This window comes from Rhineura floridana, chromosome 12, assembly GCF_030035675.1.
Source record: "Rhineura floridana isolate rRhiFlo1 chromosome 12, rRhiFlo1.hap2, whole genome shotgun sequence".
NCBI classification, from domain to species: Eukaryota; Metazoa; Chordata; class Lepidosauria; order Squamata; family Rhineuridae; genus Rhineura; species Rhineura floridana.
In genome coordinates, this window is record NC_084491.1 from 21126999 (window position 1) to 21148961 (window position 21963).

General features: G+C 44.7%; 1 protein-coding gene across 1 annotated transcript; it reads right to left on the bottom strand.

The window, feature by feature from the left end:
• Nucleotides 1–1112: 1112 nt before the first annotated feature.
• On the bottom strand, nucleotides 1113–14198 carry PLPBP (pyridoxal phosphate binding protein). The gene is made up of 8 exons (XM_061593095.1): nucleotides 13933–14198; nucleotides 12756–12863; nucleotides 9995–10030; nucleotides 9391–9466; nucleotides 5513–5647; nucleotides 4325–4467; nucleotides 4127–4225; nucleotides 1113–3301 (listed from the first exon to the last, which is right to left on the bottom strand). The coding sequence occupies exons 1-8, from the start codon at nucleotides 14188–14190 to the stop codon at nucleotides 3164–3166; spliced, it is 993 nt and encodes a 330-aa protein (XP_061449079.1). The 5' UTR covers nucleotides 14191–14198; the 3' UTR covers nucleotides 1113–3163.
• Between the last annotated feature and the right edge of the window lie 7765 nt (nucleotides 14199–21963).

Sequence of the window (21963 nt, forward strand, 5' to 3'; positions counted from 1 at the left end):
CATCACTCAGGCCCACCCCGTGACATCACTCGGGCCCGCCCCATGACATCACTCAGGCCCGCCCCTAAAATCTCAGGTTTTGGGATGCTTCTGACCTGGCAACCCTACCCCAGAGGGAGGCAATGGTAAATCCCTTCTGAATGCCACTTTCCATGAAAACCCTATTCACAGGGTAGCCATAAGTCAGGATCGACTTGAAGGCAGTCCATTTCCATTTTTAAGATCCCTTGGCTTAACACACACCACTTTTGAACGCATTCAGGTCTAAAAAGGGGGACACTAGCTGAATACAAACAGTAATAGACTAGCACTGGATCTGTTCTTCCTATGACTATGTTTGATGACAACAGACAGGAAGCCAACGTGACGCCTTCCCCATGTTGCTGGAGCACAACTCCCTCACTAATAGGCTATGCTTGCTGGGGCTGATGGGAGGTGGGAGCCCAACAACCTCTGGAGAGCACCACCTTGGCTTCCTCTGTGCTAAGCAATCAGTTTCTATGCTGTTTACATGCCAGCTTGCATGTACAGATGATTCATTCTTCTTTCCTCTTCCAGTGTCACTGAAAAATGGGAAGCTAGTGGAGACTAACCCCTGTTGGACAGCTTTCTTCAAGATGCATCCACTACTGGAAGCACTCCATCCCCAACACCACAGTCCTCACCCCTCTGTGAGGTTTTTCACTCACTCTGTTGTGCATGAGCTCATTTGAGAGCAGAACCCTTTTATAGCTCCCTTGAAGCTGTCTCTTCGGAGGGGGGGGGGACTGGCACTATCAGGTGGCTGCTAAGGCCGGCTGCTGACCGCTACAACCTTCAGACCTTCCTCAACATTGCCACCTGAAGGTCCACCCTCTCCCTACATCAAACAGGTGGGATCCTGCTGCAAAGACTTGCTCTCCAACATCCAGTACAAAAGCAGCCTTGAGAGAGCATTCAAACTAGAGTAGGGTGCCCCACCATCGCCGTTTTAGAATGATATCTGGAGCTGGATATCCGCAATCCCTCCAGAAAATGAGTTTCTTGGGATTGGCATAAGAACCATAAAATCTGAGCATGAACCCACCACCTCCCTTCTTTTCTTTCAGAAGCAACTCACAACACCAAGGACAGAAGAAGAAGAAAAATAACATCTTTAATAGCTTAGTAACTGGCACAGATGGTACAGTATTCTGATCCACAACTGGTTGTATTCTTAACATACATGACAACACTGCACTGCAGAGCTTGGGCGCTGGGGGGGGGGGGAGATTGGACTGCATTTGGCACTGCACCTACAGAGTGAGACATTAGCAGGCTGGGTGTTTGTTCTCTGAAGTTACATTCAGTGTCCAGGGCGTGAAAAATCAAGTCCCACAGCTAGGAACAGAGGGTGCTGCCTTAGACCAGGCCACTTATCCATCTGTCCCTGTGCTTCAAGGCAGTGGCTGTCCAGGATCTCAAGCACAGAGAGAGAGAGATCTTCCCCATTACCTGTTGCCTCACTGTTGTAACTGGAACCTTAGAATCATAGAATAGTAGAGCTGGAAGGGACCTGTAAGGCCATCTAGTCCAACCCCACACTCAGTGCAGGAATCCAAGTTAAAGCATACCTGGTGTGTGCCAAATGCGTGCTCCAGCACTGAGTTAAGGTTCCGGCCCACAATAAAGCCAAAGACACACCACTCGATTAACCCAAAGACACACCCTTTTTGCTGTAGGGGAAAGAGGAGGAAGGGGCAAGGAGGGCAATTCCTATCAGGGACTAAAGTCATTGACAGCAGCAGACTGGCCCTTCAAGTAGATTGTCAACAGGTGAGTTACAGAACAAGATTCCACTGTAAACATTTTCACTGTTTGGAGATGCTGCAGAGGAGGAGGGACGAATACTGAAGATGAGGCCTTAGTGAAGCAAGAGTCATGGCTGCTTTAATGAGTTTCAATGATATGTACAGTAGGGATTCAACCCATTGCTACTTTCTACCGCTTGGGACCCAGCGCCAGAGATAATGATATTTTGCATTAAAATCTGAGAGTTCACCGGTTGCCTGGAGTTCACCATTCTTTTGCATATGTGTCACTTGCAGACTCACCGCTCAAGCTGCCCTGCCACACACGCCTCATACAAATGCAGACAAGTGTGCAAATCACTGCCAGCTGTTAAGATTTTGTTTGGCCTTCTGTCTGAGACTGTTCTAGTCTGTAGTACTGCCGTTCTTCCAGGGTGGGTGGGTTTGGGGGAGGGTGGGGTGTTTCAAAGAACTTTCCACGCGCAGCAGCCTCTCCGTCTCCCACGTGAGGTAGGTTAGCCCCGTTTCTCATATAGGGGACACAGGCACAGTATGGTTAAGCGACTTGGCCAAGATCACAAAGCAAGTCAGCGGCAGAGTCAGGAGTTCCTGGCTTTGGCTAGCAGAACATTACGCTTACCTAGCAGAACTACTCCAACCATCAATTTACCCGAGGATAGGGAAAAGGGACATTTCAAAGAGAGAGAGAAAGCAATATGTAGCCGATCATCAGAACTGGCAATGGCAGTCTTTAGAGGATGAGCTCAACCTAAACGTTTTCCAGACCTCTGGCTCACAGCTACCATCACCTAAAGCTTGCAAGTGGATTCTTAATCTTTCTTCAGTGTACCACCCACATTGAGCAGGTGCTCTTTAGTGTCATTAAAGGGTCTACGAGAGAAACCTCTGCAAGGATGGTTCTGTTTACACACAGCACAGCAGTTACCCATAAAGCATTTCGCTGGGGTGGTGGTGATGGGGGATAAAGGGTGAAGCACGCCCAGAGGCATCCCTGCAGAGGGATTTCCACCTCGGGGAAAGAAGAAACCCACGTTTCAGATTAGAAATGTATAATGGTCACTGCTGGAAATGTTTCATGCCCAGACCTAGTAGGGCTTAAGTCAGCTGGTTCTCCAGTAGAGCTATCTACAGTCACTGTAGCTAAGGTACCAAAAGTAACTCATCAATCACAGGTGTTCCATTTGCTGGTTAAAAAAATTCACTTTCTATGGATATAACAATATTAAAATTACAGGTGACGAAGTGCCTGCGACGCCCACTGATTACCTGATGGTGCCCCACAGCCGTCAGCAGAAAGGGAAAGTCAAGTGCATAGTAAGGTCTATCAGCAAGGATTCCCTTCCCCGTGGAAGAAATCGTGAAGGCCTTCTCAGTTAGTGCTCCTGCACCGTCAAATTCTCCAGCTGGCCTTTGATCTCTCTCGGGGCTTTGTCGCTGGAAGGCTTGTTGGGGTAAATGCGCTCTCCAAAGATGGTGCTTCCAATCCTAACGTTTGTGGATCCAACTTCAATCTGTATAGAGGCAGAAGCAGAGGAGAAAGATCAACAGGTGCTTTGCCTTTGGAGAGTGCCCTTCACGTTGCTCCAAAGATTCCGATGTAGGGGAATGTAGCGGGGGGGAGGAGATCCACCAGAACACTCTCTCCAGAGGCCAGGGATTTGGGACTTTGATCTGAAAGGCCTCAGTTATCCTATTCACAAAGTACGAATGGTACTGGTAAAACGTGGATATAATAAAAATGCCCAAGCCCACTGAACCAGAGGTTTAATCACATCTAATCCTGACTAAAGCCCCATCTGCACTATACATTTTAAGCAGTATAAATTGCTATTGCATTGCTGTTGTTTATTGTTATTTTTATAGTGTTGTTTGCTTTCATTTTAACAGTGTATAAGTCACTTGGGGACCTTCAAGCATCTAGTGACTAATGAATCTAATAACAATAATAATATATCATTTGAAACAGCCATGGTTTCCCCCAAAGGATCCTGGGAAGTGTAGTTTGTGAAGGGTGCTGAGAGTTGTTAGGAGATCCCCTATTCCCCTCACAGAGCTACAATTCCCAGAGTGGTTTAACAGTCAATCCCTCTTCCCAGGGATTGCCTGGGAACTGATTCTGGAAGGGGAACACTGGTCTCCTAACAGGGTCCTAGGTTCAATCCCCAAAATCTCTAGTTAGAAGGATCTCAAAGCTGAGAAAGACCCTTTGCCCGAGACCAGAGACCCACTGCTAGAACAGTGCAGAGAAGATTGGACTAGATGGACTAGAAATGAAAATGCAGAGGCTCCACGATTAGCAGTGGCAAAAGAAAAGAAAAGAAAAATGACTGACTTACTGCATGCTGGAAGTCTGTAGACATCCCCATGCTCAGCTCAATATTTTCAGTGGGGATACTGAGCTTTTCGCACAGCTCCTGACGCAAGGATAGCAACATCTGGAAGGGGGTGGGGAAGAGAACACAATTGCACTAGGCACTCTTATTTCCTTAAAAGACAAGCCTCGTGTATGAATATTTCCCCAAGATCGGGCATACCTGGAAGTCAGGATTGGGCCCCTTACTGAGGTCGTGACCAAAGCTGCCAATTGTCATCAGACCCGCAAATTCCAGGCTGGGACACTTCTGGAGGATATGCGCCACTGTTGTCACGGTTTCTCCAGGTGGTAGCCCATGCTTACCTTGAAAAAGAAAAGTTGACTTGTTATTCACGACATTGTTTAGCAGTCGCAGTTTAGCAAATGAGCATCTGCTTGGCATGCAGAACGTCCCAGGTTCAATCCCAGGCATCTCCAGGTAGGGCTGGGAACATTCTCTGGTTTCTCCCAAAGAGCTTGGAAACAATAGGTTGTGAAGGTTTGCCAAGAGTTGTTAGGACACCCTCTACTTGCTCACAGAGCTGCAACTCTCAGAATGGTTTAACAGTCAATCCCTCTTCCCAGGGAACTCTGGGGCAATCTGACGAATTAGTGTGGCCCTCTGGCTGGAAAAAGCTCCCTATTCCTGCCCTGCCCTACATGCAAAGTCAACCAGACAAGGGACCATGGCTGACCATCCTGACTCCTTTGTCAACATTTGGTGGGACATCAGGAGCCTACAGACACGCAGCTGAGAATCCTGCGTAATCAGGGATCCCAACATCTTGAAGAGCTAAGTCCATTCAGCTGTATGTGTATAGATTTCCTTTCCCACATGTCCTGCCAAGTACAGGAATACCCCGCTATACGGACCTTCACTTTACGGACACTCGCGAGTACGGACATATTTACGGTAGCACCATTCCCGTTTACGTACGCTCGCTTCGCAAGAACGGACACTTAACGGCATGACGCCACTGCCCGATCAGTTTCCAACTACAAACTTTTTCTTAAAATAAGGCAGTAGTATTTATTTTAGTTATAAGTGCGTTATTTACATCAGTTATGCCCGTATATGACGATTGCAGTGCAGTATATGCATCGGTAAGTGAAAAAAGGTAGTGCTTCACTTTAAGTACATTTTCGATTTATGTACTCGCTCTGGACCCATTGCGTATGTTAATGCGGGGTATTCCTGTATGCGGATGCCGCAAAGAGCACAACGTCATCCTTCCACGCGTACATGTGTCATACTCAAGCAAATACGTGGGCAGATCATGCCAACAAAACACTGCTCTTTAACATAAGACTAAAAGCAAACCAGAACTCTTTAATGAGAGAAGGCAGAATTAACATCAAATCTACTTACTGTCTTCTCCGCTGGTGTTCACTTGCACCATGACCTTTAGCCTCTCTGAATAGCCCTTCTTCTGCCAAGACCCATTCACTCTGTCTGCTAGTTTTAGGGAATCCACCGTTTCCAGCATAAAGAGGTTAGGTACCGCTAAACGACATAAAAAAAAAAATCTTAGCAAACATCAGTTGCACACAATGCATCAGTTGCAGGCCCTTTTGGTATGCACGACATATTCTTTTCTGTCAAATTATGATTCTTCCAGTAAAAGATACAGTATGTTCCCTACCTGAGAAACACAACACCCCCTGGGCCATACATGTACATCAGACAGTTGGTGAAGGGAGACAGCTGGCAACCCGTTAGCTCCCTCTATGGACTGGCCCCACTTTTGGACAACCAGATAAGACTACACGGCCTTTTACCCCGTCCAACTCCTACATCAGTCAATAGGTGGCCAATAAAATTATGAAAAGTACAATGTGAAAGGCTTAACAACGGTTTAGAGTAGACGGGGGAGAGCAAAAGCTATCTTGTCCCAAACAAAGTGCATGCCTTGTCCTACACAAGCAAAAAAAGAGCAAGGTGAAAAGCAGGCCGCCCAGCAATTTATCATGAGATCATTGCCCAATGTGTTTCAGCCATGTCTATTTCCTGTGTCTTACTTTGATAGCCTAGTTAAGATAAAGTCACTCATGGATACATTCACCATTAACTGGGGTACCAAAATAAAGACATGCAGAAACTCTTTGCCCCTGAAGAAGACCTGTAGTCCAAACACATCGGTCAGTCTTCACGTAACACATTTGCTTGCCCACCCTCAGCTTAGGGCCAGCCGTACATTGGCCTCAGACAATTCAGCTGACACATGTCAGACCTCCATGTGCTAAGGACAGAGAGTAGATCCATCTGACAAAAGTGCTCGCAGACAAAGCAGTTCCAGATGACTCAAATAAGTAAACCAAGCCACAGGATTTTATAAAAATAAATAAAAACAAGAAAAAATGACAGGGTACTAGACAGTTTGACCAGTATTTTAACTTGGCCAATACAAGCAATGACTGAGCCCAAGCAAAACCTACCCACGAAGTCCTCCGAAAGGAAATTTAAAGATGGAACTCACACCCACCCCACCGCAGTAAGGGAATCTGTTCTGTGCTGGAAATTTCCTACATACCCCTGAATTCTCTGACGTCCTACAAACATACAAGACCAGCCGGCCAGATTCCCTAATGTCACTGATTCCCACCCCCTCCCTCATTTTGATCCAATCCTGGTACTGTGCTTCCTCAAATACAGGAATTAATCACTGGCTACTTCCAAACACAACCGCTACAGTTCAGTGCTCTCTCTCAACACTTAACAAAATTTTATGTTCTGGAACTTTCTGCCTGATCACGTGAACCAACGAATAAGTATATTCACTAATAGGCAAAATACCCTTGCGATTTAAAAACATACCTATAGCCAACAGATATTTCTATCAAACTTTAAAAAGCAGGGAAATTGGGCAGCTATAGTGAATGCACCAGGGAAGCAGGAGATCTGATCTCCTCTCTGAGATATTGGACTGCCCTACAAATTTGTAACAATGCAAACACAATTTGGGTTGGTCTTTCACAGTCCAATCTGCTTCCTGTGTAGCTTGGAAGAATTTGGTCACATGTGCCTCTGAGCGTATGGTGAGTGGTGGCAACACCTGCAATCAGCCCAAATAACAGAAACAAGACATGTGCTGTGCTGATCTTGTTTTAGCAGGGAGGAACCAACAATATTGGGTGGGTGGATGCTGGGCAGAGGGAAAGCCCCTTTCCTTTCCAAAAGGAAAACATTGCAAACAGTGGCATTCTTTTTCAGGGTTTCCCCCACATTTTTATTCTACAGCACACATATGTAGCCTCCCACCCAAATTTAAACCAAAACTATCCCTGGCCACATCCACACCAGACCTTTATTTCACTTTAGATAGTCATGGCTTCTCTCAAAGAATCCTGGGAAGTGTAGTTAGCGAAGGGTGCTGAGAGTTGCTAAGAGACGCCCTGTTTCCCTCACAGAGCTTCAATCAGAGTGGCTGGCAGTTATTCCAGTCTGGCCACTGGAGCTCTCTCAGGGAAACAGGAGTCTCCTCTCAGCACCCTTCACAAACTACACTTCCCAGGATTCCTTGGGGAAGCCATGACTGTCTCAAGTGAAATAAAGGTCTGGCATGGGTGTGGCCTCAATTAGCCAAGCCAAGCAGCTTGAGTCTGGCTTTTAGAACGCTGACAGTTGGCTCTTACTGAGCATGCCCGACACTATCTTGGAGGAGGAACAAGCTGGCTTCAGGGCAGGTCGCTCCCCCCTGGATCATGTCTTTGTGCTACAACACCTCATAGAAAAATACTCTGCCAAGCCAGGGGGATCCCTTTATGCCGCCTTCATCGACTTTAAGGCGGCATTCGACTCCATCCCGAGAGACAAACTCTGGACCAAACTTGAATCTACCTATATATAGACGCCTATTAGCTTTGATCCGCGGCCTTTATCAAAACTCCCAGATTCAGATCAGATGCCATCAAGCGGGTAATCTTACTAAACCTATCCCCACTCTTAAGGGAGTCAAACAGGGCTGCATCTTGGCTTCAACTCTTTTCAACCTTTACATAAATTCCCTAATCAAAAGCCTGATGCAAAGCCCTACGCATCACCCCACCTTAGCAAATAGACCCCTTTCGATATTACTGTATGCTGATTAAGTGGTCCTTCTATCGCTGTCAAGCACTGGCCTCCACCACTTACTGAGAGCTCTTTCTATTTATTGCACCAAGGATCTGCTGGTGATAAATTACAGCAAATCCAAGGTGGTAGTCTTCACTAGGAAGAGACTGCAACATCGATGGCATGTAAATGGCACTCCCATCGAACAAGTTTCATCATACAGGTATTTGGGAATTACCCTTCACTCTTCTGGACTTTGGCACCGGCAGGCAGAGAATGCTAGTGCGATTGCTAAGAGGACTACCAAGGACACTATCATTGACTCCAATGCTAAATTTCTTAAATGAACTAAAAATCAGCCAGGCATTTTTTAAACTTTTAAACAGAAGAAGATGGTCAGAGTATGGGGCAAGGACAGTAATAAGATTACAGGTACTCCGTGAACATGGGTGATTTTTTATTAATTTCAAGAAATTATGAGAACTCTGACAAAAATGTCCAAAAGGGGTCTGGTTTTTCTCTCTCTTTTTACGCTTTGCACTCTCGATTCTGACTGTTTTGTGTATTGCCATGAAAATTTAGAGGGTTGTTAAGCAAGTATTTCTGAGTTCAGGACAGTAAGTTATGTAAGGGTCTTTTTTAAAATGAGTTTTATGGGAAGTTTATGGGACCCTTCAGAATGGCATGGGGGGTATTTTCAATTTAACAATGCGGAATGCGAAAAAGCCATGCTGGTTATAGTATACAGCCACTCTTGTGGCTGTATAATCAACTGAAGAACCAAAAGAACTGAAAATGGACACACTGCACTGAATCCACTGAATCTGTTAACACTGCAACATTACAATGAAGGAAGGTGACTTTCAATTTTAAAATTGTTAAAAGCTTATGGCCACAACTATGGGTTTTTTTTAAAAAAATATATGACAACATCTAATTTGAGTTCATGTTCACCAAGGGCTAAGAATCTCATCCCTTGACCCTGTGAAAATTCAATCCCTGCAGTTCTAATTTCAACTGTTGCAGAAAACACTGGTTCTGTGTCTTGGATTGTGCAATTTAACTGCCCCACAAAATATAAATCTGCTTGAGTCGCAGCCAGTAGCAGTAGTACGTTCACTAGTGAGCCAATTATAACCGCCCCCCATGTACATGAAGCATTTATTGCCCCTCTAACCAAATGAAATTACGATTACCAATGAGTTTGTTGACATTGTGTTTCTGCAGGTGGCCTATGAAATGCCATTTAATCTCCGGACACGAAGAAAGAATCTGAGGATAAAGACAAAGAATGAGCAGAGTGGAGTTTGAAATGCATTTTTATGCTAGCTAACCACATTACCTTTGAAAGCTTAGGGCGCTTTTCCCTTCTATTTATTTATAACTCACTTTTAAAGGTAACAAGCCACCATAAAGTAGCTTTCAATAAAGGCACAGGATCACACCACGTAAGGAGAGAGGAACAAATCTCATCCAAGGTCCCTCAAATGTACAATTGATTGTGATGGCAATTAACACACTAGTAGTAGTTTGCTGCCAGTGTAAACAACCCGTGCTGGGACAGATTCCATGACTAAGGCCAGCAGGACTAGAAAATTATTTCAAATTACTAGGGCTCTCCAACAAAAGAGGCATCTTGTCCAAGATTATCTGCCATTTACACAATGAGTTGAACAGCGACAAAAGGGTAGGCAGAGATCCTACTTCAAAGAGGAAATTACTAGTCAGTTTTCTGAAACAAGCCTGTACCGACCTGACAAAAGGAGGATTTTATTTAACACAGACACAAAATATACTTACTTTGGAGTCTGATGCCTTCTCTAGCAATTCTTGGACCTACAGAAAGGTAAGGCATTTGTTTAAGTTTTTTTCTAGGCTTTCCCTCTATCTCGACCACCTTGGCTCAGAGTGGCTACATTGACATGTAATGCTAAACATCATGGTTTAATGCATAGGTGGGGAACTAATGGCTCTCCACATACTGTTGGACTCCATCAGCACGGCCAATAGTCAGGGAAAATGGGAGCTGTAAGCCAACAACATCTGGAGGGCACAGGCTCTCCATCCCTGTTTTGGTGCTGCATGGACTAACCGCAACACTTGTTCCCCATCCTCCCATCTCCTTCTCCAGTGAGACCAGAAGGACTTCTGCCAAATTTAGTATCGCTTAAAGAATGGTGGCTTAGTGCGGCATTCAAACTAGGGATCCTAGTTTTAAAAAAAACAATGATTAATTGAACAAGACTGCTTCATCATCAAAGGTTTGAGGTTGGCTTGCTGTGCAACTTACCAGAGTTAATTTTAAACAAGGATCCCTGGTTCACACATTAAAGGTAAGCCAAGATTTTTTTTAATATAAAACTAATCTTGGCAGAAGTTTCAAGCTGAAAAGGAGGTGGAGTGAAGGGGATGTACATAAGCCTGATGCGTTGCTCAGGCTCGTTAAGGCTCTTCCACACAGTGCTAAACCATGGGTTTGCGTTACACGCAGATGTGGACAGCATAGGACAGGGAATTCAAATCACGCCATTCAACACAAGGCCAAAGGGTTAACGCAGCGTTACCCAACCTTTTTCGACAACGCCCCTTTGCAAAACCTTTTTGTGCCCAACGCCCCCCTCAGATTAAGTATATACCAATGCTTCCCATTCTTCCCTTAAAACATGAGTAATGCATAAAAGGTATTTTCAATGATTATTACTGATCGTTTTTATCATGCCTTTTTATTGCACTTAGATTACACATTGAATTCTTAGTATGATTTATTAATATACATACAGTTATAGAAAAGTAAACATCACAGAAACAACGGGTAGTGAGTGCGTCCCATTCCTGAAGAAAACCAGCGAATGACTGTCTGCGTCACCCATTTCCACTCATCCGTTGGAAGAATGCGCCCTCCACCAATACACCCAGCTTATCAAACACTCTCTCGTGATTGGTTCCAATATCCCGCAAGACAACACTGGAACATTACCTAGTGCCGGGGCATGGCTAATATCCCCATTCCTTGACATGACACTGGCCGCTATTCAGAATTTCTTTACTAAAGAGCACACACTATTTATAGTGTTATTTCCATGAACTGAGACTAACCGGGGACAAAACAGTTTAAAAATTAATGATTTGTGTATTAAATAAAATTAAACTTAAATGCTTCAACTGTCGCATCAGACCGCCAAATGTCAACGCCCCCCTAATGAACCCAAACGCCCCCCTAAAGTTTGTAGTCATGCCAACGCCCCCCTGAAAGGCTGTAACACCCCCCAGGGGGGCGCTACCGCCCACATTGGGAATCGCTGGGTTAACGGAATGTGTGGTACCAGAGGCAATATCCATTTGTCCAATTGCTAACAGACACTATTCTGGATTACAGTGCTCATGCATAGGTTGCCAACTGGTCCCAGAGCTACTTTGACCAAGAAATTGATTAGCATTCTATTCATGCATATGCATCCAACAGAACTGCAGTACTCTTCCACTATTCACCCATATTTGCTTATTAGGGCTTTACTGCTCAATTAACCAGCCACAATGTACTATTATGACTATGCAGTGATGGGCAAACCGAAAGACCAAGGCTCGGTGCTGGATGTCTAGTAACATTTGAAAGACCTCCAAAATCCATCTGCAATATGAAGGAGTGTTTTCACATTCATAAGAATGTGGACAGATCCAGACATATATCTCTGAAACTATCATGAGATTTGGGGCCTTCATGAAATCAGATTGCACACTGCTGCTATATATCATGGAAGAGACAGACATATACCACGGGTGAATGAAAAAAATAAGGGGAAACCAAGAACCTTAATTAGAGTGACTAAAAGTGTCATCCTATACTCACTCAACAGCACTCTCCTCACTTGCGATTTCCAGCAACTGGCATTCAGATACGCCTCTGACAGTGGATGTGGAACACAGCCATTACGGCAAGTCACCATTGATAGCCTTATTTATTTAATTATTTAAAAGCATTTAGATACTGCTTAATATTTCAAAAATCTCTAAGCAGTAATATAATCTTATCCTCCATGAATTTGTTTAGTCCACTTTTAGAGCCATCCAAGTTCTGTCAAGATCCCCCAATTTACTCCCCACCTATGCCACAAGTCTCCAGGATGATCTGGGCCTATTGAGATGTGAGCTCCTTGGCTTTCAAAGAGGATTAGACAAATTAATGGAAGATAAGGCTGTCAATGGCTATTGCTCTGCCTCCACAGTTGAATACCAGTTGCCGGAAACCCCAGGAGAAGAGTGTTCTTGTGCTCTGATCCTGCTTGTGGATTTTCCATCAGCACCTGATTGGCCACTGTGAGAACAGGATGCTGGACCAGATGAGCCACAGACCTGATCCAAAGGCTCTTCTTATGTTCTTTGCAACCATCTGGCTTGTGAGCATATTTTGATTAGCATCTAGGAAGCACATTCCTGTTTAACACTATCTGACAGGTTCCACAAAGGAGCCACTGGAGATGTTCCCTGGACAAAACCAGCAGATTCAGCCCTTTCTTCCTTCTGGCCTTAAAGCCTAAACAGCAGAAAAAGACAAGACACTCACATAGTTTTCTCCAAAGCTGCGCTGCCCATAGTTGTAAGCCTCTATCACCATTTCCGCAGGCTTCGTTTTACTGACAGCTACGAGGCGAGGCTGTATAGCAGGCAAGGCCTGTATTTGTGAAGGAGGAAATGGTCAATGAACAAATTCACACATGGACGCTCATGCTCAATGACTGGCACAGGGTAACATCTATCATAGGCCAACTGCCACAGATACAGATTTCGCATCATCTCACTTCTATCTTGAGCCTTTTATTTTTAAAGGAAAAAAGTTCAAATGTTCCATTCTGAGTCAGTAAGTGAAGAAGCATCAAGTGAAGTGCATTCATATGTGAAAGCAACAAAGACTGCTGAAGACTAACAGATTCATTATTTTGCACTACAATGGTCTTAAGGCATTTAGTTCTGCTGTAACTACTAAAAAAGATCCTGAGTCTTTGTAAACTTACAGCAATCCTATCCATGTTTACTTAGCAAGAATTCATACCATATTCAATGAGGCTCACTCGCTAGTTACATGTGTATATGATTTAGGGTGGTAAAAGGCAGAATATAAAAACATAGGAAGCTGCCTTGTATTGAGTTAGACCATTGGTCCACCTAGCTCAATACTGTCCACACTGACTGGCACTGGCTATCCAGGGTTTCAGGCAGGGATTCTTTTTGTCTACTACTGACCTACAGCTCTTCCCCAAGAACACAGCAAGGATTGTGTTAGAAAGGGCAGCTTCTGCTAGTGTACTTTGTTGTGCAAGAGTCGGATTAAAAGGTACGTGACCTCTCTCCTCTTCTGCACCTGGCCACCTTAATAGCACTGTAACCTTCGGGAAGGGCCATAGCTCAGTGGTACAGCACCTACTTTGCACACAAAAGGCCCCAAATTCAATCCCCAGGTAAGGCTGGGAATGCCCCATATGAAACTATGGAGTGCTGCTGCCAGTCAATGTAGACAGTACTGAGGTAAACCAATAGTGTAGTTTAGTATAAGCTAGCTTTCTAGGAGCCTAACATCTCACAGTGTTATCCACATAATAATAATAATTAGCCACGACAGGCCAGGCCTTCCCCATCCTTTCCAACAAAACAACCATGAATCCCTACCAGAAAAGCCCAGCTTCTCCCGCCCTCTCAAGCTCTCCCCACCGCCTCCCAGGCAGCCCTCGCGTCTGCCCGCGTACCTGGGGCCTACGGGCCGCCGCCTGCTGCACCCGCTCCTTAACCGTCCTGAGCGCCGGTCCCAGGCCTTCCCCAGCAGCCATCCCCGTTCTCCACATTCCCCAGCCAAGCCTCCGATCTTGGGCCGAGCTTCCGCCACACACGCAGCCATCTCGCAAGCAGCCAATCACCAATCGCGGCCGAGCCCGTCTCGCCAATAAAGTTAGGAGGTGGGGCCGGGAGGAGTCGGGTTTCGGCCTGAGGGCTGGGCCCTCGGCCATTTTGGAGAGGTCGAGGGCGGGTCGCTCAGGGCGCTGCGAGGAGCGAAAGTGTTTTAAGACGCATGCGCTTAAGCCACGGCAAGGGAACGGAGCACCAAACGGGTATATGTGTATATTTTTCAGTCAGTAGTAGGGTGGCCAGGTTCAGGGCCTGATCCTGTATCTTTAGGAGAAGAGAAAGTCAGCCAAGTGCAGGTGTTCTTGCAACAGTGTAATGGGAAAAACCACAAGGTGGAATTCTCCCTTCCCCCTGCACAACTTTGAAAGATACAGACCTCTTGGTTGCCAGGCCTGGCCTCCAAAAGGTCTTCTGTGTCTTTAAAAATTGTGCAGGGGGAAGGGAGAATTCCACCTTGTGGTTTTTCCCATTACACTGTTGCAAGAACACCTGCACTTGGCTGACTTTCTCTTCTAAAGATACAGGAACAGGATCAGGCCCTGAGCCTGGCAACCCTAGTCAGTACCCAGGAATGAAGAACTTGGTCAGCCCAGTGCTAAACCCTAAAGGAAGAAATCTTTGTGGTTTGTTACGTACATGCAGCTCCATGCACGCATTAACAGGGTTGTTGTGAGAGGATCTGCAACGAAGTGGTGCAGTGCATCCCCACTGGGGACCAAGCTCTCCCTCCAGCATACTCCATTCCTTCTTCCCTCCCAGTTTTTCTTTTCCAACTGACACCCAACTTTCCATGGCTACTGAGCACACTCCATCCCGAATGGGCTGTGGGGTGTTTCTTGGGGGGAGGGGGGTATTGCACCTTTCAGGATTCTGTTTTTTGAAGATTGTTCGTACCTTAAGCACACACATCTGTCTTGTTTGTGAGTATCGCCATCTTGGCTCCATTTCTGATGGGCACTCAGCCCCCGCCATCCACGATGAGTGGGAGCCACGATGATGGTGGATGGGAAAACCATGTATGCTGTGTTGAGTTCCTTAGAGAAAATGCCTGTGCCTCTGTCACCCGTCACTAAATCATTTACTAGAATGTGAGACATGCAAAGGTTCAAAATGGGCTACCTGCGCCCCTAAGGAGGCATAAGCAGGTTCCACAATAAAAGGGTAGGAGAGATTCCACTTGCTACCACCTTCTAAACATATACGAACCTTCCAACCCATGGGGCAACCCCATCTAATCCCACTGAGATAATCTATAGGAGCATCGCTGGTTGTCCCCTGACTTGGTGAGGCTCATACAGGGGTGTAGTTGTCCAGGGTCTCAGGGTGTCTTACATCCCTTATTTTTTCTGCGAGCAGGGTCCCAACAGGGTCTCTGTGTCTCCAGCATCCTACAAACCAATAAGCAAGAAAGGGGAGAGTGTTAGCCACTGAGAAGTCTTCTAACATGCTTCCTTGCTCTTTCCTGCTGATTGGAGCCAATCAGTGAAAGGAGGTAAGTCAGCCACTGAGAAGACACTTCTCAGTAGCTAACACTCCCCTTTCTTGCTTATTGGCTCCCAGGGACTTCTGTCATTGTGGGAGGAGGCGTTAACAAGGATCTTATTCTCAACCCAGTAGCAAAAGGGGGGGAGGGGCATGGCTGTGACTATCATGATGGGACCCTGCCCTTCTGGATTTGCCACTACACTACTGGGCTCACATGACATCTGCAGGAAACCGAGCCTTTAGGGTCATTTGCCCAGCCCTGTAGAATGCTCTTCCAACAGAGATTCAGGAGACATCTTCCAAATGGACCTTTAGAAGTTAGCTGAAAACTTTGCCACCAGGATTATGCAGACAATGAAGATAAACACTTTCTGTAATACTTGTTTCATTTTTAAATGTTTTTATTGTGCATATGTAATTGTTGTAAACTAAGTTGATTTTTTAAAATGAAACTGTGGTATACAAGTCTTTTTATAAATAAATATACTTATGCAAAGAGTAACTTCTCTAGAAACTGACATGGGCTCATGACTGGTGTCGGTCACAGTGGCAGCTGATGTCCTTTGCGGCTGGCAGGGAGCCCAACAGTAGATGGAATCACAGCCAATGAGAGATAAAGCAAGTTGATTCTAGATTGGTCCCCATCCTCCTCCCTTCTGAGTTCTACAACGGCAGCACTGAGACTAAGGAAGAGGAAGCTGACATGCAGTGCCATCCCCTACATCAGGGGTTCCCAAAACAGTGGTCTGTAGACCAGCAGTGGTCTGCAGTTTTCATTTGGGTGGTCCGCAGCATGTCTGTGGATTTGTGGCTGAAGATGGGAGATCCATCACAGAGAGTATTTAATACTGATTTTTAATTCTATTTTCATTGCTTTTTTTTACATTGTCTTTTATTTTAAAATGATATGAATTCTATAGAATTCAAGCTGTAATACAATCAAACACAATATAGAGGAAACACAAGTAGCAATAAACATACAATTTAAAATCAATGTGCATATGTAGCGCGATGGATGGGCCATCTCCCATATTTGACCACAAATCCACAGACGTGCCACAGCCTTGCTGCATCACTGGCCCACAGGCTGTATTCAGGTGGTCTGTAGCTTCATGGCTGAAGATGGCACACCCATCGCATTAAGTATTCATATTGATTTTCAATTGCATTTCATTTTTTTCTATTGTATCTTGTTGCATTACAGTTTAAATTCTGTGGAGTTACAACTACTACAACAAGCAGAAAAATTATTAAGTGGTCCATCAAGATCCTTGGCAATTTTCAAGTGGGGCATAGGGGCAAAACGTTTGAGAATTACTGCCCTAGATTGCATGTTAAGTAAGGCCAGCGGGGGGGGGGCTTGCTGAGGTTGGAAGGGCAGTGCCCCATATGCCCAGTCTCTACTAAAGAGACATCTACCAAAGTTCATACACCTGTGGAGGCCCATGGCCACCACTCCAGAGCCTCCTAATCCTGCAATTCCTCCTCCCCCGTTTACCTGTCCTCACCAACCATGCGAGCAGTTTCAAGAGTGAAATGGAGCCTTCTCCAATGGAACTGTCCTCTCGGAGCAGCTGTACATATTGAGTCCAGAGAGAGAAAGCAAATGGGCAATTATGATGGGATAGTGGAGGCAGCCCTGCATAGGATGTTACTCTTTCTCTGGCTTTGGATCTCCATCTCCCTTAGACCTGTGACCCTCTATATGCTCTCATCCCTGATCCTGGACCATGCCGGCTAGGGCTGCTGGAGGGCAACAGGTTCTCCATCCCGAGGCTTGATGGACTGGTTATCCCACTCCGCATAAGGCAGTTTCTTGTGTTCATCAGGTTAGTCTTCTAAGCCAGAGGTTCCTAAACTCCCACCACCATTTGAGAATTGCTGAGGGACATTGTGGACCACTTAATGATTTCTCTGCCTGTTGTAGCAATTGTGATCAGCTGTGCTAGGTGCTGTATTTTTTTTAATTATTGCTTCTATTTCTTGTACTCAAACTGAAATACAATAAAATACAATATATATGAAATAAAAGGAACAAAATACAATTAAAATCAATATCAATATTTAATATAATGGATATCCTATCTCCTGTTTTCATCCACAAATCCATAGATGCATCATGGACCACCTGAATGAAGCTTGTAGACCACTCGTGATCTGTGCACTACAATATGGGAACCCCTACTGTAAATGGGGGGGGGGGAGGAATGGTCTAGCTCCTAATTTTGGAAAATATTTTTACAGCCCCTATATAAACCAATTGAAATCTCAGTATGTGGATAGCATAATGCATATTGATTCCTACTGTAACTCTGAAGTCACACACAAACACACACTTTGGGACTGCCCAGTTGTTAACACTAGTACTGATCACTAAAGGTGAAGAACTTTTTATTCAATCATTACAGTAAGTTTTGAAACATACAGGCTGGTTTAAATCTGATACACAGTGTCTATTGAAATAAACATTCCAAGAGAGTCAGAGAAGACAGCAGCATATTTGAATGATTGATGGCCAGGACATGGCAACTACTGTTTCCCTCTTGTTAAGGAAATCTGTTTTAATCATCCACATCCTCATTGCAAAACTTGCACACAGGAAAAAAATATTTAGTGTTACTTTGTTCAATGCACATATAAAAACAGAAAAGGTTAATTGCCAAGAACCCAAACAGCAGGCATTTGAGAAAACAAAGCAGTGATCATGTTTTTTTTCGAAAAAAACCAATCTCCTTGCTAAATTGCTAATGCGTTGGAAAGAATTTATTTTATCAGGAGAAATCCACATCTTATTTATTCACATTAATATTTGCTGCTATATAATATTTATACTGAATAGTTGTTTTAGTTTTGTTTTGTGAATTTCTGTATAAAAAAGAATCCAAAGACAGATTAGTTATCCTAACCAACCTTTTTACATGATACAAAAGAAGTCATATAATACACTTTGGCTTTGCTGGAATTTAGTTTTTACTAGTCTCTGCAAGACCTGCTCCCTGCATTTCTGGCTGATTTCCACCTGGCCTGGAAGGGCGGGGCCCTGTCTCTCTCCAGCTACAAAAGCAGCAACTGCTGAAGGGGCCAGAGACCATCTACCTGTGTGAGTTTCTGCAAGACCTGCTCCCTGCATTTCTGGCTGATTTCCACCTGGCCTGGAAGGGCGGGGCCCTGTCTCTCTCCAGCTACAAAAGCAGCAACTGCTGAAGGGGCCAGAGACCATCTACCTGTGTGAGTTTCTGCAAGACCTGCTCCCTGCATTTCTGGCTGATTTCTACCTGGCCTGGAAGGGCGGGGCCCTGTCTCTCTCCAGCTACAAAAGCAGCAACTGCTGAAGGGGCCAGAGACCGTGTGTGTGTATGTGTGCGTGAACCTGCTGCTCGGGATGTCTATAGACTACTGGGGTTTTGTTTTGTATTATATGTTATATTTTACTCTATGTTATATTTTAGTCTATGTACGCCGCCTAGAGTGGCCGTTAATTTGGCCAGATAGGCGGCCTAGAAATAAAATTTTATTTTATTATTAGTAGTAGTAGTAAAAAATGCTTGTGTAAGAAAATATTACCTGCCCTTTTAGCAGGACCAAAAAAAGTAATGATATCCCACAAATCTAATATGTTTCTCCGCTACATTTTTGTATAGCATACTACTGTCTCCAAAGTGTGATAGCATGAAAGACAGGGGAAAATGTGTTTTTTCTACTGTGGCATTGGATATACTAGGCAGGAATTCATCTGGAAGTACGATGAAAAGAACTACAGACTCATTTTAGCACCAAACCAATTCCACTGCAGCACTTCTGAAACCATCCTTTAGTAACTTCCTGATGAAACTGACACATTCCATCAGGTAGCTTCTGGTATGTTCAAGCAGACAAATAGCTACTCAAGTCCAGAAATAAACTAATCAGGCAGAGAGCAAAATTCAGCAGACGTTCAAGTTTAACTCATGCCAAATCTTGAATGCTTACTTAGCATTCTGGACCAAGAGGAAATGACAGGCTTGCCATTATCAGCTGAGGTCCCAGATACTACATTGCTTGGAGCCTAGATAATGTGCCTTGCCTGACTGGTGGAGCATGCTCCGGGTGTGGGGAGAGAGAGAAGGAAGCCAAACAAATCTTCAGACAGAAATGGATTTTCTTATTTATTCCCTATAGTACATACTACAAAATTTCAGTGTAAAAGATTGCTCTCTGCCATCCGTGCCCAATATTTAAAAAACAAAGATGGATCACAGATACAGTTGTTGTTTTAAAAAAAACAACCTCACACCTACATCAAGGTTGCTTCCCCTGTTAAGAAGTTAGCTAAACGTGAGAAGGAAACATGTATTTTGAGAGAAAAGGGGGGGGGGAAGCAGCACACTTGTGTACATAGTGAGTGCATGCAAGAACTGGACCCAACATTGTGCTTCTCATGTTACAGGAAGCATGGACACAAAACAAATACACAGAGTTATTTTTAGGCTGTCCAGTGGTCTTTAAAATCCCATTATGGACATTTAAAGACAAAGGGAGCAGGAAAACTGAAGACGACAATCTTCAAACCCCTTCTGTAATTTTCAGTGATTTCAACAGAATTGCTGCCCACCCTCCCCGCACAAGCAGAATGAACTCAAAATATAGCATGCAATCCTCAGTTACATGTCATAATATGTGGTCCCCAATGGACCTGTGGGTGTTGTTCAGCATCATCATTATAGCTTAACAAGTTCACATTTTACAATGGTGTGTGAAAACACCACTCTCTCTCAAGCTTTTGCTATGGGGAAACTTTGGCACTTCAGATGCGGCTGAACTACAACTCCCATCATCCCTAGCTACTGACCATGATTTCTGGAGCTGATGGGAATAGTAGTTCAGCAACATCTGGAGGGCCAAAGGTTCTCCACTCATACCTTACCACCTGCTAGAGTATGAACCCCCAAAGTTCAACACAATGACGGCTACCAGCCAAATTTTCACTGATGTGGTCAACCTGTTTCTAGGCTGTGCCACCTGAGACTGCATATATGAGGGCTCCTCCATTAAAATCTGCACACAGAAGTGTAACATGTCAAGGAGAGGGGCATCAGCATTCTCCTTGACGTGCTAGGTTTGTGTATGCAGGGATTTGTTTTTATATGGAGGAGCAATCATATGAGCTCCCCCACCCACTACAATCTGAAGTGGTACAGCCCCAATGCAGATTTCACGGCCTCAATGATAACTAGGCCTAATTTTAGTTACCACAGGAGAGTACTGCTTTTCCTACTTTCAAAATGAGGTGTTTAATATACATTACAGTCATATAGGTTTGTTAAAGTTTCACTTAAAAGGCTTCCAAAGAATATACTTTCATCTTTAGTGGATGCGGACGCATGCACGCACGCACACACGCAGGAGTAGGAATAATCCAGATCTCCTTTAGCTTCAGCAGAAACTTGTGGGGGGCTCTACTTTGCACTTTGAAGACACATGCAAGAAAGCAGCTGGGGTGGGTGGGGTGGGAATGCTAGTAAGATCTGTGGCTTGTAATGTGGGAACAATCAGAAACAAACCTAAGGCACATCTGGCAAAGCATCTGGCACTCTCTTAGCCCATTTGTAGGCTGCAGACTCACAACTGATTGTTCCCATTTTACAAAGATGCATTTCCTGGACACTGTCCTGCTTGCATATTGAAAGAGGCAGGTTAAGAAAGCAAATTTAAGAAGTCACCTGTGGTTGCTGTTCACTCATAAAGTCCTCTTGCAAGTGCATAGTATTGTATAATCTATCAGGCTGCCTTTTAGAACCACCCTTTTAGACCAACCTAAGACGAGCATCCCCTTAAGTCAGGAATTGTGGCAACCACACTATTAAAAAAAAAAGAAGCATTCATGTTAGCCCCTGGTCACGGAAACCTCTGTGTGACACCTCACTCAGAATTATTCCAGGGTGTTCACAGAATCAGAAATCAAGATGCAAAACAGAAAGCGTTTGTCCTTGACCCTCAAAATAGATCAGCCTTTCCCAACCAGTGTGCCTCCAGATGTTGGACCACAACTCCCATCTTCCTGACCATTGGCAATGCTGGCTGAGGCTGATGGGAGTTGTAGTCCAACAACAGCTGGAGGCACACTGGTTGGGAAAGGTTAAAATAGATGAACAATGCAAGTTTAAAGTAGGAGCCAGATAATCCTGACATCCCACCAAACTATGGAGCAGATAGGACAGAGAGTTTAGCATGATGCTTTACTAGCTTAGCTGTTGCTCTGTATTTCCCCATTGTGGAAGAATGAGACTACAGCAGATGTGGGGACCTTTGGCCCTCCAGCTGCTGCTGAAGTACAACATTCACTAGCTCCAGCAAGCATGGCCAGGGTTGACGGGAGCTGTAGTTCAGCAAGAACTGGAGGGCGAAAGGTT

Bases quoted from the DNA above. Each gene is read 5' to 3' on its own strand.
- PLPBP (XM_061593095.1), bottom strand. From the start codon at position 14,190: ATGGCCGAGGGCCCAGCCCTCAGGCCGAAACCCGACTCCTCCCGGCCC. The intron at 4,226-4,324 runs GTATGCCCGATC...ACCCCCTTCCAG, and splicing joins GGCCCAATCCTGACTTCCAG to ATGTTGCTATCCTTGCGTCA. The intron at 3,302-4,126 runs GTAAGTCAGTCA...GCCTCTATACAG, and splicing joins CTACAGACTTCCAGCATGCA to ATTGAAGTTGGATCCACAAA.